Source organism: Montipora foliosa, chromosome 7 (assembly GCF_036669935.1).
Source record: "Montipora foliosa isolate CH-2021 chromosome 7, ASM3666993v2, whole genome shotgun sequence".
In the NCBI taxonomy this organism is placed as follows: Eukaryota; Metazoa; Cnidaria; class Anthozoa; order Scleractinia; family Acroporidae; genus Montipora; species Montipora foliosa.
In genome coordinates, this window is record NC_090875.1 from 34,038,152 (window position 1) to 34,053,151 (window position 15,000).

Below are 15,000 nucleotides of genomic sequence, written 5' to 3' on the forward strand. Positions count from 1 at the left end.
TCCATCCTTGAAGTGTGACGAATTTTGCGTGTAGTTTTACTTTTCAAACGTTAACGGTTTAGTCTCATACCTGTCACGTTTTACCAATGAAATGTTAGCAGTCAGGTCACGAAATTGGTAACGTTTTTGGCGCCAAAAGGTCATGTTTTGATCACGTCCTGTGCATGTTTACCAGTTTTGCCCGCTCACTTAAATATACATATATATACGTTTTGCAAATTAAGCTTACTAGAATGGAGGCGAGAAAAGTGAACCAATTTGGCAGAAGTTACAGACCTGGAGTGGCATTGGCTCAAGATCTTAAATTCTTGATCATTGATAGCATTATCAGAGACGGAGGCGACAGAATTACGGGTTATATTCCACGGAGTGTTACACAATTTGCAAGGGAGTTGCGTGTTTCTGTAAACACGGTAAAATCGGTGTGGTTTAGATATTGCGAAGAAATGATAACAACGCCGAAACCTAAAGGAGTCTTGACATTCGAAAAACTAAAGGAAGATGACCGCGAACTCATTGAAGTTTTGAAGCTCCACTCTCCATCCATGTCCCTTTCTGAAATAATGGAGGAGTTAGAACAACTTGGAGGACAAGAAATTTCAATGTCGGCCGTTTCACGAGCCATAAAAAGCAGGCTACCTTCCGGTGACCAGTATTCACGAAAAAAACTTACAAAAGTGGCAATGGAGCGATTCACCCCAGATAACTTATTTTATACTCAGCTGTTTATCAATTACGTATCTTCAAAAGATCCAAGGAACCTGAAATTTTTCGACGAAGCGGGAATAAAGATTCCTGACGTGGGAACTCGCACGTATGGACACAGCCCGAAAGGATCACGATGTGTAGAAGTGGGGAGGAAACTCGAATCTCCGAATACAACTTTAAATATGCTGGTTTCTCTGAATGGCCCAGAGTATTATAGTATCGTAAGCGGGGCTACAAACACAGCCCGTTTTCTTTCATTTTTTCAAGAGGCAGGTGAAAGTGTAAACATTGAGACGGGTAGACCGTGTCTCGAAGTCGGTGACATTGTTATTATGGATAATTTATCTTCTCATCATTTTGAAGGTGGTGAGATTTTGGAAGAATGGTTTGGTACCATGGGAATTGAGTTGTTATATACGCCTTCATATTCTCCAGATCTTAACCCAATAGAGCTTTGTTTTAATAAAATTAAATGTGAATTGAATGGTAACTTGAAGGAACTTGTTCATTCCAATATTAATTTAGCAATAGCAGAAGCAGTTGAGACTATCAGAGCACGGGATATGGCTGGATTTTACGAAGCTACAGATTACCTGTTTGTATGAGGACTGTATAATATAACGTATGTCGGTAGTGTGCAATTTTTTTCTCCGAAATGCCGTTGAACCTTTCAATGTAAATGAAGTTATTCAAGTTCACATTTCCCAGAAAAGTTTGTAGTAGACCGGTATTAGTGCACCCTGCTAGCAGAGCCTTTTCTTAAGAGGCTCTGCTCGCAGGGTGGTATTAGTGGTGCCCGATGGACATATCATGGCAAACGGAGAAGCCATAGATATATATATATATATATTGCCAGTGTACGTGCCACTGAGTTCATTGTTATTTTAAATTGCACGCGTCCTTCAAATACAAATGAACACATATTTAACTTGAATTTCAGCGCAGAGGGTACAAAAATTACCGCGAAACCCCATGCCTTGGTTATCAGTGTCAGGAAATGTAGTTTTTCTATACCAAAAGTTGTGTTGACAATAAAAATAAGCGTATATATTTTGCCAGATCTGAGTACTTTTTGTACCGCCCAGGTTATAACATCGCAGACACTGTCATAGGTTAAAAGAGATGATTTGATTGTCATTAGGATATCAAGAAACGTAGTTTTTCTGAAAAGAAAATATTAATTTTTTTCAAAAGGTATAAAACATAGCTTTCACTTTCTGTCTTTTTCAACGGCTCGTGTGTACAAAGTTCTCTTTCTTGACACAAAAAACTCAACGCGGAACCTGTCAACAACAACTCGACTGATTAATTTAATTTTACGTGAAAGATGTACAATATGAAAATATGAAAACACCAACGAAAGTCTTCAGTTCCCGCTATGACGAGTTCCTGATAAGTTTAACAATAGAGATGCAGCTTTATATTCACAAGCATCACTTGACTCCTGTTTAGTACTAATTGACCGGTTGAATTCTACAGTTTTCGTACTGTTTGTACTTGTAGTACAGGTCGCAGTACATGTGTTACACGGATCGGGAGGATATTGCATTGAATACTTGCTTGTGAGTGACTGACCCATTGCACCTACTGCTACTGGGAAATGGACGCCCGAAGGAAAAACTGCTGGGTGTGGAGGTGGCAAGAAGTCATAAGAGTAACTTGTGTTTACGCTATTTTCGCTTGTAGACTGTTCCCGCAGGCTTTCCCGGATCACCATTGCTAACTGCTCGGCCTCTTCCCCCTTATTTCTTGGAGCAGTATACAAAATTTGTGAAGAAATTGCCCCATCACTATAACTGTTACATGCATGTTTACTACTGGGGAATTCTACACCATACCGCTCAAGGGACGGTTTTGCTGGATTTTCACGCTTGCGGCTGCCGCCCTGCTTTGACCTAGAAAATGCAAGACTGCCAGAATTATTGTCAGTAAGAGCTTTTTCTAAAATATTTCCGATGTCTTGTTTCCCAGGTATTTTTCCTCTAAAGTTCTTCTTACAGTATTCCTCCACGAGGTAAACATGTTTACGTAATAATGACCAGTGTTCGGTGCCGTTCACAAGGTATGCCGCCTTGTTCACTTCGAACAAGTCACTCTCGATGCGGTTTTGTACTTTGTCTTTCATTCTTTCTACAGCACTCTTTTTACTTTCCAACTCTTCGAATAACCTGTTAAGCTCACTTTGATGTCTCTTGATTTGACAACGCATTTCTTTCACGTTGAGTTCACCAGGATGAAATTTTTCCTCTCCACACTTAAAGACAGAGGAGCATTTCCCGTACACGCACGTACGAGCAGAGTGTCCTAAACGCAAATGGCAATTTCTGCAAATATTTCCATCTCGAGGATCAGACTTAACTCTTTCTAGTTTCATTTCAGTTTCGTGTACTTTCTCGCGCAGTTGCTGAATCTGGGACCTCTTCTGTTCAATTCTTTCTTCAGTTTTTATGATGTACCTTTCAAGAGGAGTTCTTTCACTGCATAAAGACGACTTTTCATGTTGATTTGTACGCGTTTCAATGATTTCTGTGGTCGTTGTCGAATCTTGCCCACCACCATCAACGTAGTTGAGGATATCTCTATTGAGAGAAACCCGGGCTGAGGGCCGTCCTTCAGTAGAGCTAGATTGACTGGATGGTTCAGCCCTCTCGACAGGCTTTGCTTTCACAGAAGGTGAAGAACCCTCGAATACTCTTAGCTTGAGTCGCTGAATGTCTGTTCCTACAATTAGTTTTGACGTGGAAATGGCAATTCTCAGGCTAATTGCATCGTTATTCAAAACTACATACTCTCCTTCGTCATTTTCATACAGTAGCCCGAAGGTTAAAAAACGCATCTTAGGAATATTACTTGTTATGGCATTGTTCAACTCGTCAACAGTTTTTGGCGGAGCCATAAAAAAAACCCTGCTCGTATCACCAATTTCGACTTGCACTTGCATTTCCGACTCCATAGTTCCTTCGCACGTGAACCTGCCTTCACTGGATGTGAAACTTGAAAACATGCACAGCACGTGAACAAAACATGATCTTTTGGCGCCAAAAACGTTATCAATTTCGTGACCTGACTGCCAACGTTTCATTGATAAAACGTGACAGGTATGATCTCGACTAAACCGTTAACGTTTGAAAAGTAAAACTACGCACAAAATTCGTCACACTGCAAGGATGGACGCAAATGGTAGTATCACTTTTGGGAGTGAAAGGGTTAAGGAAGCATACATAGATATCGGATACTGTAAATGGTACAGTAGGTAAGATGGTGAGCACCTAGGGATGATTTCCATGGCAGTAGCATCATCTACATACTTGACTCTGCTCTTAACTTTAGCTGCCATTCCATTTATGAGAATGCAAAAGAGCAGGGGGGCAAGTTTGGTACCCTGTGGTGTCCCGCCATTGAGCCCAATAGGGGGAGATAACGAATTCCCAATCCTAACCCGCTGACTCCTATTTGTTAAGAAAGCAGCAATCCACCTAGCAAGATGGGGGTCAACAGCTAAGTTATTTAGTTCACTTAACAGTACATTGTGGTCCACAACAAAGATTATAACGCCTTTATAATATATTAACTTTTTTAAAAAAACTCTATTTTCTCGATAACTCGTGTTCGTTTTAAGATTTGAATTTAAGTTTTTGGGAAATTAGAGTTTAAATTATTAAAAATCTGGCAACAGTACATGTAGCCCGGGAAGGTGTGGAGTAACCTTAAATTATAAAGTGTCACAGTGTCCACTTGCTCCTCTCCTCGACTTCAGCAATTCACGGACTCGTTTCTACACGTAGGTTAGACAATAATAATTTTTAATGTCACAAAGAGTCCTGTAAACTCTACTCCTCAAGTGAAGATAAAATGCCTGATTTAATAACTGGTACCCCAACCTACTAGTAAATCATGCTAACCTTTAACCTCATAGATACCGTAGAAAAAGGTAGCAAAATGCTTACACTTAACAGGACACTTCAATTTAATGATTGGTGTTGGATATCAAGCTTGAGTGTGCAGATATCAGTAATTACTTGCAATTTTCTGGACATAACTGTAATTATTAGTAAGGGCACAATTTGATTTAATTATTATAATTATAAAGTGGTTCTTTTTTATGTTTCAGCTCAGCTACCAACACAGTCACTGGCGAGCAAGTGGCAATCAAGAAACTTTCACGGCCATTCCAGACTACCATGCATGCGAAGAGGTCCTTTAGAGAACTAAAACTTCTTCGTCATATGAATCATGAGAATGTAAGTGTCAAACAATTTTAAGTTTAAGGCATTGTTGCTTCTCATTTGTTTTTGTTAAATCCAACATACAATGTATACATGTAGTGTACAGTAGTTTTCCAAACTACAGAAGTAAGAATCTGTCATCTTATACAGTGTGTAACACTTTGTCATGTACAGGGAATACTTGCTCAGATCACTTTAAGGTTCCTTTTAAGATCCGTGAAGGATCCTCATAGGATCTTTTAAGGATCCTTTTAAGATCCTTGAAAGATCCTCATAGGATCTTTAAGGATCCCAATAATTTAAAGATCTTTTCAAAATACCTCTGAAGATCCTTTTAGGATCCTTAAAGGATCCTCATACAATCCTTGAGGATCTTTCGAGGATCCTTTTATGGTTTCTTTCAAGATCACTATATTAAATAAAGGATCCTTGAAAGATCCTCAAAAGATCCTAGTATGATCTTTAAGGATCCTGTCAAAGATTTTATTAAGATCCTTTCAAGAATCCTTTTAAGATCCTTGTAAGATCTTCGGTCACTCTTTGAGGATCTTTAAGGATCCTTTTGAGGATCTTTCCAAGATTTTGTGTGTGGATCTTGGTAAGATCTTTGCAAGATCCTGATAATTTCCTCAAGGATCTTGATGAAGTATCCCAAGAGTCCTCAATGTTAGAAAATCTTTGAAGATCCTTTAAAGATCCTTCAAGGATCCTGTGAAGATCTTCATCTTTTAAAGATCTTTGTCAGTCTTTGAAGATCTTTGAAGATCTTTAAAGATCCTTTAAGGATTTTCACCGGGGATGAACTTGACTGTATTGTGCCTTTTAATGGATCTATCTTTAATACTGTGCAGGGATGGCGCAGTGGTGAGAGCACTCGCCTCCCACCAATGTGGCCCGGGTTCCATTCCCATACTCATCGTCATATGTGGGTTTAGTTTGTTGGTTCTCTACTCTGCACCCAGAGGTTTTCTTCGGGTACTCCGGTTTCCCCTCTCCTCAAAAACCAAAAATTTGATTTGATCTGCGTTAATTTGTTAATTTCAATTTACAGTGTCCCCGATTAGTGTTCTACGGCGCTAGAAGATTAGACACTTAAATAAAGTTCCTTTCCTTTACTATTCTTTCCACAAATCACGCCCAAGTTTTGTAAATTTGACAGAACTGGCCACCATTTTTCTTGCAACCAAAGCTAGCCAGAGGCAATTGGTCGATTTCTAAAACCAACATTTCTAAATTCCAATTCGATTGCATGCAGGACCTCCCTGAAAACCACTTTCGGGTGAGTGGAGTTTCCTTGGCGCAGTATATCATTGATTATTATTATTATTATTATAATTATTATTATTATTAGATTATTATTATTATTATTTTATTTTTTTATTCTTTTTATTATTATTTTTTTATTATTATCATTAACTCTTTCCAAAGAATTGTGTTTTTTTTTTATTAAAGAGAACATGCTAATGCCTTTCCTTCCTAAACTCAGGCCTTCTGATATTACGCGATGGTGCGATTTCGCACAATCGACCTCAAATCGCATCCGATCGCACAATTCACGAAAAATCGCATAATTCACAAAAGGACGCACAAAATTCATAAAATGAAACATAAATCAACACGTTTCTTAGAAATTCCTGCATAAATATGCCATTTTTAAGATGATTTGTTTCTGTTACCCTAGGCCTAAAACAAAAGGGCCATTGTTTCTGTTATTTGTTCTTTTGTTAATCCTCAAGGGTGGTCTCCAATCAGGTGAGACCTTGTAAGAGCTGCGAGGCTACCGGCACCGGTAGTGCAGAAGACCCAATTTTTTTTATTTATCCCAACTAATGTCGATCGAGATACATAATTACTGTTCCTTTGTGTTCAAAATGTCTTTAGAGCAGCAAAAAAGTGTTTTTCTTAACCTGAAACCTTATAAAACAAGCTTATTATTATAAAAATTGCTGAGAAAAAAATCGCATAATTTACATTATTTATCGCATAATTGGCCTTTCTAATCGCAAAATCTGCCCTGAAAAAATCGCATAATTTGCATTTTTTAATCGCACCCTATCAGAAGGCCTGTAAACTGTACCCAGCGACACAAAAATTAAAACTAATCGTCTGCTGGCATTAGAAAATTGAAATCTTGTAGTTAAAAGTATCACTTTTAGGAGGCAAATTAAAGTGGATAGTATGCATAGTACATACGTACATAATAAAATATCATAGATGTTGTTTAATGTTGAATGATGTGGTGTTAGACTTAAAATCAATAAGTGGTCGTCTTACACCTGTAGGAGGCAAATTAAAGTGGAGTGGTTTCAGATGTGACCTTTTTCACCCCTAAGAGGTCCCCTAACTAACAACTAAAATCATTTTGGCTTTAGACAGAGTAAAAATCTACAAACTTGTGGAACTCTTACATGTACATGTAGGTCAGGGGTAAGGTACACGTATTTCAAAGTTTATGACTTTTGTTTTCCGATTATTTTCATCTTTTTTTTATTTGTTTTATTTTGTTTCATTTACCAACTCTAGGTGATTGGTTTACTGGATGTGTTTACACCCAACACATCATTTGAGAATTTTCAAGATGTGTAAGCAAACCCTTCCATGTATTCTATTGTATTTTGTGCTTGATTGATACAGCAATGTACATTTGGTGTAAATTGAAGGGAACCACCCCTCTGACAAAATAATAATATAAACTTTAAACTGAATCAATTAAATTTGCCCAACAAGTTTTTTTTTTCAAAAACATAAAGGAGTGGGACTATGGGATCTGCAGATATGTGGTATCTGTTAATTTTTAGCACAGTGTGTCGGAAATAACGTAGTCCGAAAAGTTTGGAATTGTGGTGTGATCAAACCCTACGGAAAGCAGTTCTTGTATGATTTGGATCACAGTATTCGTTGCAGAAATTACGTTGCGGAATTGTCAGACTTCTGGTTGTTCCAGGGGTTGAAAGAAATATTGGAAACTCTGCAACCCTCCTCCTTGGTGGGAGATCATGCTTTGCAAGCGCAATTCGTTCGAACAATCGTTTGCTGTACTGACAGGTAATCCTCATGTTCAAAGCAACATGGGGAAGAAAATGTACAACATATTTAATTAATTTTTCGGCTTTTCGCATTTAACTATTTTTGAATGTGGTATTTCAGTATTTGCCAATAAATTATTGTCTCCCTCATAAAGAAAGGGGGGAAAAAAGGGAAAAATGTCAATTAAAAGGTACAAAGGGTTCCCAGTGCAGCTGAAAAGAAAAATTAAATGGTCAACTATTAATTTAAAATAATAATTATTTGGTGTAATATATATAATATATAATTTTGTTTAATTTTCTAATATTTAAAATTAAATATTAAAAAAAAAAGTATTTTTCAAAAAAAGTGTTTGTATCAGTAGAAATGAATTTTAGAATCACTTATTTTTACTTTCAAATTTCCTAATTTAGAGAGTAGGAAAAAAAACCATTCAATAATTAAGTCATGATGAAAAGCCAAGATAAATAAAATTATAATGAGAAAACACATGGGATTGGATGGAGAAAGGTGCATTCATAATAGAAAAATACATGTAAATGCTAAAAAAACCATTGTACACAAGATTTTAAAGATGTTGTTATAGTACTTGTTTTCATGGCATCTGATAGGATGCGGCGATGCGGATCGGCATAATTCCCTAAAATCTGCATCCTCCGCATAAAACAGAAGAAATGCCTAATATTAGTGATAAAGCAGCTGCTTACCATCTTCACAAACATAAAAGCCAAAGAGATTGACTATTTTGAAACTCTTATTTGAAATCCTGAACATTGAAGAAAACACGCCATTTGGTTTGCAAGATGAAAGTTCATAAGCAGTTTCTTCGCATTTTTTGGCAATGAGCCTGGACTCTAGTTAAACTGTTTTCATAACATACCCTAGGCTCGAAATTAAATTTTAAAAAAGATGCAACAAGGTATGAAAATTTAGCCGCAAGTTATAATAGCAAATTGAGTTGATCATTTGTAAAAGTAGGGAGAATCATTGCGATAAAGTTGTACAAAACAAAATAGGAGCCCACAATACGTATGTGTAAGAAACCGCTGAAAATGGTGAATGATTGAGGGAATGGATCGTGGTTCAACCACATCACAATTTTGCTCAATATCTCCAAAATGAAACAAAATTCATGACGAGAAACAAAATATATTTTTTAATTGCTTTATTTATTTTAGCAAAAGTTTCGGCAAAATGCCAATTACTAACCATTTTATTTTAACGGTGGGCCTAATTATTAGTTCTATATTGTTTAATTTCCGCATAATTGGGTGTAATTTCCGCAAAATCAAAGCATGTTTATGCATAATATGGCCAAAAATGTCCGCATAATCTTTAGTTTTTTTCCACATCCTATCAGAAGCCCTGTATTTTGCTAATTGAAAAAAATAAATAAATCTTTCAATGAATTGTGTGTACATTTAAAATTTCACCAAATGCTTCTGTTGCTTCTATCCAGATGGTGATTTTATTATTTTGTGCTTTGTGATTTTAATCACATTACACTGTACTGTACATGTACTAAATGTTTCATTTTATCAACAGATACATGGTTACTGCTCTGATGGGGGCTGATCTAAATAGTATCCTCAAGTGTCAAAAGCTTACGGATGAACACGTTCAGTTTCTTGTGTATCAGATATTGCGAGGGCTCAAGGTAGGCATGCACAAAACCTTTGAGTTTAAGCAATTTAACAATAGACGTGAGCTCTGAAAATTGGTCTGAAGCTCTATTAAACGTCTTTGTGAATATTGCTGGGCAATGTTATGCCACAATATCCATAAAATTATTGTCATCAGGTCAGCTTGTACACTTGTACAGTCATGTACAATGCGAGTGATAGTGAATCGGTGATACCATAGTGACAATAGGTCTGCACAGGGTGCGAACTTGTTCTGATGATGGGCTTGTGCTCAAAACCTCAGCTTACACACCTTTTCTAATATGCTAGTTTAAACCCATTTACTCCTCAGGTGCCTTAAAACGTCCCCAGTTGAGGAGAAAAATCGTCTGGCATTGGACAGAGTCCCAAAGTCCCACTCCCAGGGGTCAATGAGTTAACCCTTTTAAATAAGTCCCGAGGGGACCCCCATTGACGAGTAAACTTGTCTGGCGTTTAGACTGAGAGTAAAATCTATTAAAGTGGAAACTGGGAGTTGAAGGGTTTATGACTGCTTAGCCCATTGCCTTTAATACCTCAGGCTCCCAAGGACGTCACTCCCAGGAGTCAATGGGTTGATAAGTTACTGACTACCTGAATTAACTTATACACTTGTTTGACAAAACCAAATCTTCATGTTTCACAGTGTACCACCGACACAGCACCACTGACAGTTTCTTGAGAAAGTATTAAACCCCTTCATTCATCTGTGACCTTATACTTTGTTTTATCATCTTCATTTTGATACTTTGCAGTATATCCATTCAGCAGGTGTTATTCACAGGGTAAGTTGTCATTTCCAACAGATTTCAGTGATGTTTTCATAGAGTTACCTCGGTGGAACGTACATGTATTGCCAGTGTCATCGTCTTAGCATTCTTATGGGTTGCAGAGCATAGATGTCAGTTCTTGCCGTAAAGGACTTTTCTGTGATCTCCAACCACTTTTCTCTTCTGCTTATTTCCTAATATTTCCAGTTCCATTGGCCTGGATGCTAGTAATGAGAGCAAATTCCGATGAAATTTGAAGAAATTTTGCGATATTTCGAAGGAGGCGAATTTTCGGCAATATTTCAATGAATAGTCAACCCAACTATTGTTCCGATATTATAGCAGTCTCATGCAGATGCGCGAAATTTCTTCCTGGGAAGCGAATTTCAGGGAGCATTTCGTGTGGGGGAGGGCGAAATTTTGTGTGACATTTCGTTTGGCAGAGAGAAATTTGTGTAACATTTCGTTTGGCGGAGTGAAATCTCGTGCGACATTTCGTTTGGCGGGGCGATATTCTGTATGAGATGTCTCTATAAGTACTCATCGCTAACTTAAAGGTTTTGGACTAATTACAGTTTCATGGCACGATATTTCTATCGACATTTGGCAAACTGTATGCACTTAGGCTAGTTTCAGTACGGCTTACTTTTGTTTTGAAATGTCCTGCTGTTACCAAATGGATACATACATATATATATATTTTTTTTTTTACAAGCAAGCAAAACACTCTCACCTTGCCCAGAAGGACCACAAATTTATGTTTTGGTGATAACGTATACTTTTGTTTAAGTGTCATCCTCTCCAACCTATTAAAGTTGGTTATGTTATGACTGGTTGCTATGTATTACTGTGCTTTGTATTTCATAATAAATGAGTTGGCATAAATAATTAGGCCAAAGAGTTGACACTAATAAATTAATGAATTAATGATTAAAACAATTTTAAATAATTAACATTATTAGCTTTTCAAACTTTCTTTTTTGTTGTACAAATGTACTTATGAAATCTTAGGATCTGAAGCCAAGTAACATAGCTGTGAATGAAGACTGTGAACTTCGGGTGAGTATTCACTATTGAAATTAGTTTACTTTCATTCCTATAATGACTGTTATGCACTGTACCTCCCTTTATTTTTATTTTGTAGCAGAAGGCATAAACTGCTAGCAAGCAGTCCCTTCTCAGGTAGTGAAGCCGCATGCTTTTCAATAGATTTTATTTTGTCACAATCTAGAGAGAAATTAAGTACAACCGAGAGATGCTTAGGGAAGGACACAGGGTTCCCAAACCCCCCTCGACTGTTTCTCTTGATCGCATGGCAAAACACGATCAACTCAAAAAGTGCATGGCTCAACTGGATGCAAGCATTCTAGAGGTGGCCCTGGCCCAGTTGATATATAGGGCGCCAGATTTGCAAGCAGATTATTTACAGTAGGTTCCAATTGTGCACCTGCAAGCCACCAAGTGCATTTGCGTTTTGTCGTTGATGTCACAAATTCAGCTCCACCACTCTTTGTTTAAAATTATGTTTCCTCCTTCCCGTTAGTTAACTTTACACTGTGGTGTTGATTCAACTTTTTAGTTTCCATACACCTCCCTTTTTTTTTAGATCCTAGATTTTGGTCTGGCAAGAATGGCAGAAGAAGAGATGACAGGCTATGTAGCCACGCGGTGGTACAGAGCCCCAGAAATCATGTTGAACTGGATGCACTATAACCAAACAGGTTGAATGTTGGATAGTACAGTAACTGTAATTTATCATTGTTTTAGGCTTCCAGTAAAACGTTTACATGTATGTGCACTGAGGAAACATACGTGTAGTAGAATGCAGTGATTTCACCTAAAAGAACTTAATAACTCAACCCTTTCTCCCTGAACTGAGTAAAATAATAATTTATTATTTGGCAATCAGACGGTAAAAAAAGATAAAGTATGTCACTGTCCCTCCTAAGAGCAAAGGGTTAAGAAAGAGCTCTAAATATGAATTGATCAACAACTACTGCAGAAGTGCATTGTACTGTACATTCAGCCATGCAATGTAGAACCAGCCAGCCTGCAATCTAAAAATGTTGGTTTAAAACTTTTCAGTCAATGTGCTACACCCAATGTACATGTAACACACAAATCTAGGTTGCTTGATGTACATATATTTAATAGCAATGATCAGTTAATAACTCTTCAGGTAGTTTAAGGTGCGTTACGTTTCCAAGGGCAGACTGCGAGTCATTTCATTGCAACAAACTGAAGTGAAAGAACAGAAAGAATTGTGTATAATACCATAATTTTGTTTTCTATTCACTTCAAACTACTGTATACATGTAGCTATACGACACAAGCAGGCTCAAAGTTAATAATAGTTTAACTTTTGTTATTCAACAGTTTTTGCAATGCAAAAAGTATTAAAATAAATTAAGCAAACAACTTGTGCAATAAGTGTGGTTTTCCACTGGCTGAGGAACAAAAGAAGCGGAAAACGTTTTTCTCACACACGGCTGGGAGTCTGGGTACAGGTGTGCAGGGGATTTCAGGTCACATGGCTCATGTAAAGTTTCAGTTTTTGTTTTGCCATCGGCCATTGCCTGACATGTGTCTTTAGCGCTTTCAGTTTTCAATCTGTTCACATCGCTTGTTTGCTGTGTTCTCATTTCTTCCATTTCTGATGGCAAAGGATAATTCTAGTTTTTGTTTTGTGTGGTTCGGCTTGGCATGGCTCCCAGCGGTGTGCGAGAATATTATTATTTTATTGTATTACCTTGGAGGTAATTATTGTCCTTTGCTTGTTTATTCTGTGTACACTACACCAGTACACTGCTCTTAGATTATCTTAACTCAGCCACCCACATTTTTTTCACTTAACTGCATAAACATTTCCCATTTCTTCTCTAATTTAGCAAAGAAAGAAAAAGAACCATGTCATCTATTAAACTCTTTAGGTTTTTGCAGTCAGCTTTTCATGAACCCAATATAACTGAAATAATTGTTTGCAATGCTGTTCTTTTGTAGTGGATATTTGGTCTGTTGGATGTATCATGGCAGAGCTTTTAACATCAAAAACATTGTTTCCTGGCAATGATCATATCCTTTCTATTTATAATCCAAGAGAAAGCTGGGTTAGGTACAGTATGTAAAGCTTTGCTAAATGTGTGAAGCTGTCTGAGGCGTTTCAGACCTTTTAACATAATTTTTATAACAGGAATTATGAGGAGAAGGACATCACATTATTATAATTGTCTAATGCACAAAATAATAACTCTGTGTATTTTTGAAAAAAAAGCAATAGATCAAATTATTTTAACTATTCAGGAATGATAGGGCCCTTTCAGGGCCAATGGAACAAACATTCAGCAATTTAAGGAGTCAGTGTGGCCAAATGTGTAGAGTGGAACTTACCTACAGTAGAAAACGGGAGATCAAAGCCCCAAGCAAGCCTGTTCTGAGCACAAGCCAAAGATATGTTCTTTGTAATCCCTATAAGTAGTTCTGCTTCTTGTCTGCATTTGAAACATCAATAGCTTCTGAAATGACCAACGCTCTTGCTTTGATATTGGGGAGTTGAAGCATGCGACATTTTTGAGCCTAAGGACAGGGGAAAGGACATCTGAAAAATCAGAGTTCCATGCAAGATTTGAAGAAGGCAAATGAAATTTGCATCAGTAATAATTCTTTTGCACTCTTTTCAAGTCTGCAAGCCAAGATGAACTGACCAAGATTCAGTTTCTCAAAAAATGGTTGCACACAGCAGTAAAGTTTTCTTCATCATTTTGAGTTGTTCCGTTTCATTTGCGGAACAAAATAATCAGCAAATTAATTTTATAATTATGAAAGTCATTTCAAGATTGCAAAAAGTAAGGAAATCATCAGTACTCTGCATAACCCTGGCATTATTTTCAATTTTTGTTTTTGAATCTTTAACTGTTCCAAAATATTGATCAGCTTACACGGATTATGCAGCTTGTTGGAAAACCAAGGGAAGAGTTCCTGTCGAAAATAAGCAGTGAATCTGTAAGAATGTTGTTTGCTTTGAAATTTATATCTATTAGTGACTCATGCCTAAACATGCAAATTTTAATCTGAAATAGATAATATGTGACCGTCCACGGGAAAACCAACAAAAAGGTGATGACACGGGCACGCTATTTTAGCACGCTAGACAAAAGAAATTTTCTTTAACACGGGAGTGCCGTGTCGTAATGCACGCCTCATTAAAATTTTCTTTTGTCTGATACTACAAGTTGTAAACAATAGAGCGTGTTATACCAAACAAAAGAGCGTGTCAGCAAAAGTAAAATCGAGCACCGAGTAAAAAGACACGGAGTGAGTGAAATTGCACGACAGCTGCGCCAAAACACTCGCTAAAAAACCAAGTATATAAACACGCTACTCCCAAAGCCGAGTGAGGGCCGACTTACCTGCGGAAATAGCTGAAAAATCCCGCAAAATACAGTATTGTGCAAAAGTAATGCAAACATATTTCGCCGAAATTCGCGGCTTTTCCTGGCTTTTCGACGAATTTTTGATGGAAGCGAATTTTCAACGAAAAGTCATGATAATTCTCAAGGCCTATTGTTTCCAACTACACCGAATTTTCGAACGAAAATTCCCTTGGAACGA

The 15,000-nt window shown here is 37.3% G+C and overlaps 1 protein-coding gene across 1 annotated transcript in view; it reads left to right on the forward strand.

Moving 5' to 3' along the window:
• Nucleotides 1–15,000, forward strand: part of LOC138011869 (mitogen-activated protein kinase 14-like) — a 29,114-nt gene that overhangs the window by 4,496 nt on the left and 9,618 nt on the right. The window contains exons 2-9 of the mRNA XM_068859104.1: nucleotides 4,820–4,949; nucleotides 7,458–7,516; nucleotides 9,507–9,618; nucleotides 10,378–10,407; nucleotides 11,404–11,451; nucleotides 11,999–12,113; nucleotides 13,393–13,464; nucleotides 14,312–14,391. Of these exons, the coding sequence (XP_068715205.1) occupies nucleotides 4,820–4,949; nucleotides 7,458–7,516; nucleotides 9,507–9,618; nucleotides 10,378–10,407; nucleotides 11,404–11,451; nucleotides 11,999–12,113; nucleotides 13,393–13,464; nucleotides 14,312–14,391 (646 nt within the window). The remainder of the gene's footprint in view (nucleotides 1–4,819; nucleotides 4,950–7,457; nucleotides 7,517–9,506; nucleotides 9,619–10,377; nucleotides 10,408–11,403; nucleotides 11,452–11,998; nucleotides 12,114–13,392; nucleotides 13,465–14,311; nucleotides 14,392–15,000) is intronic.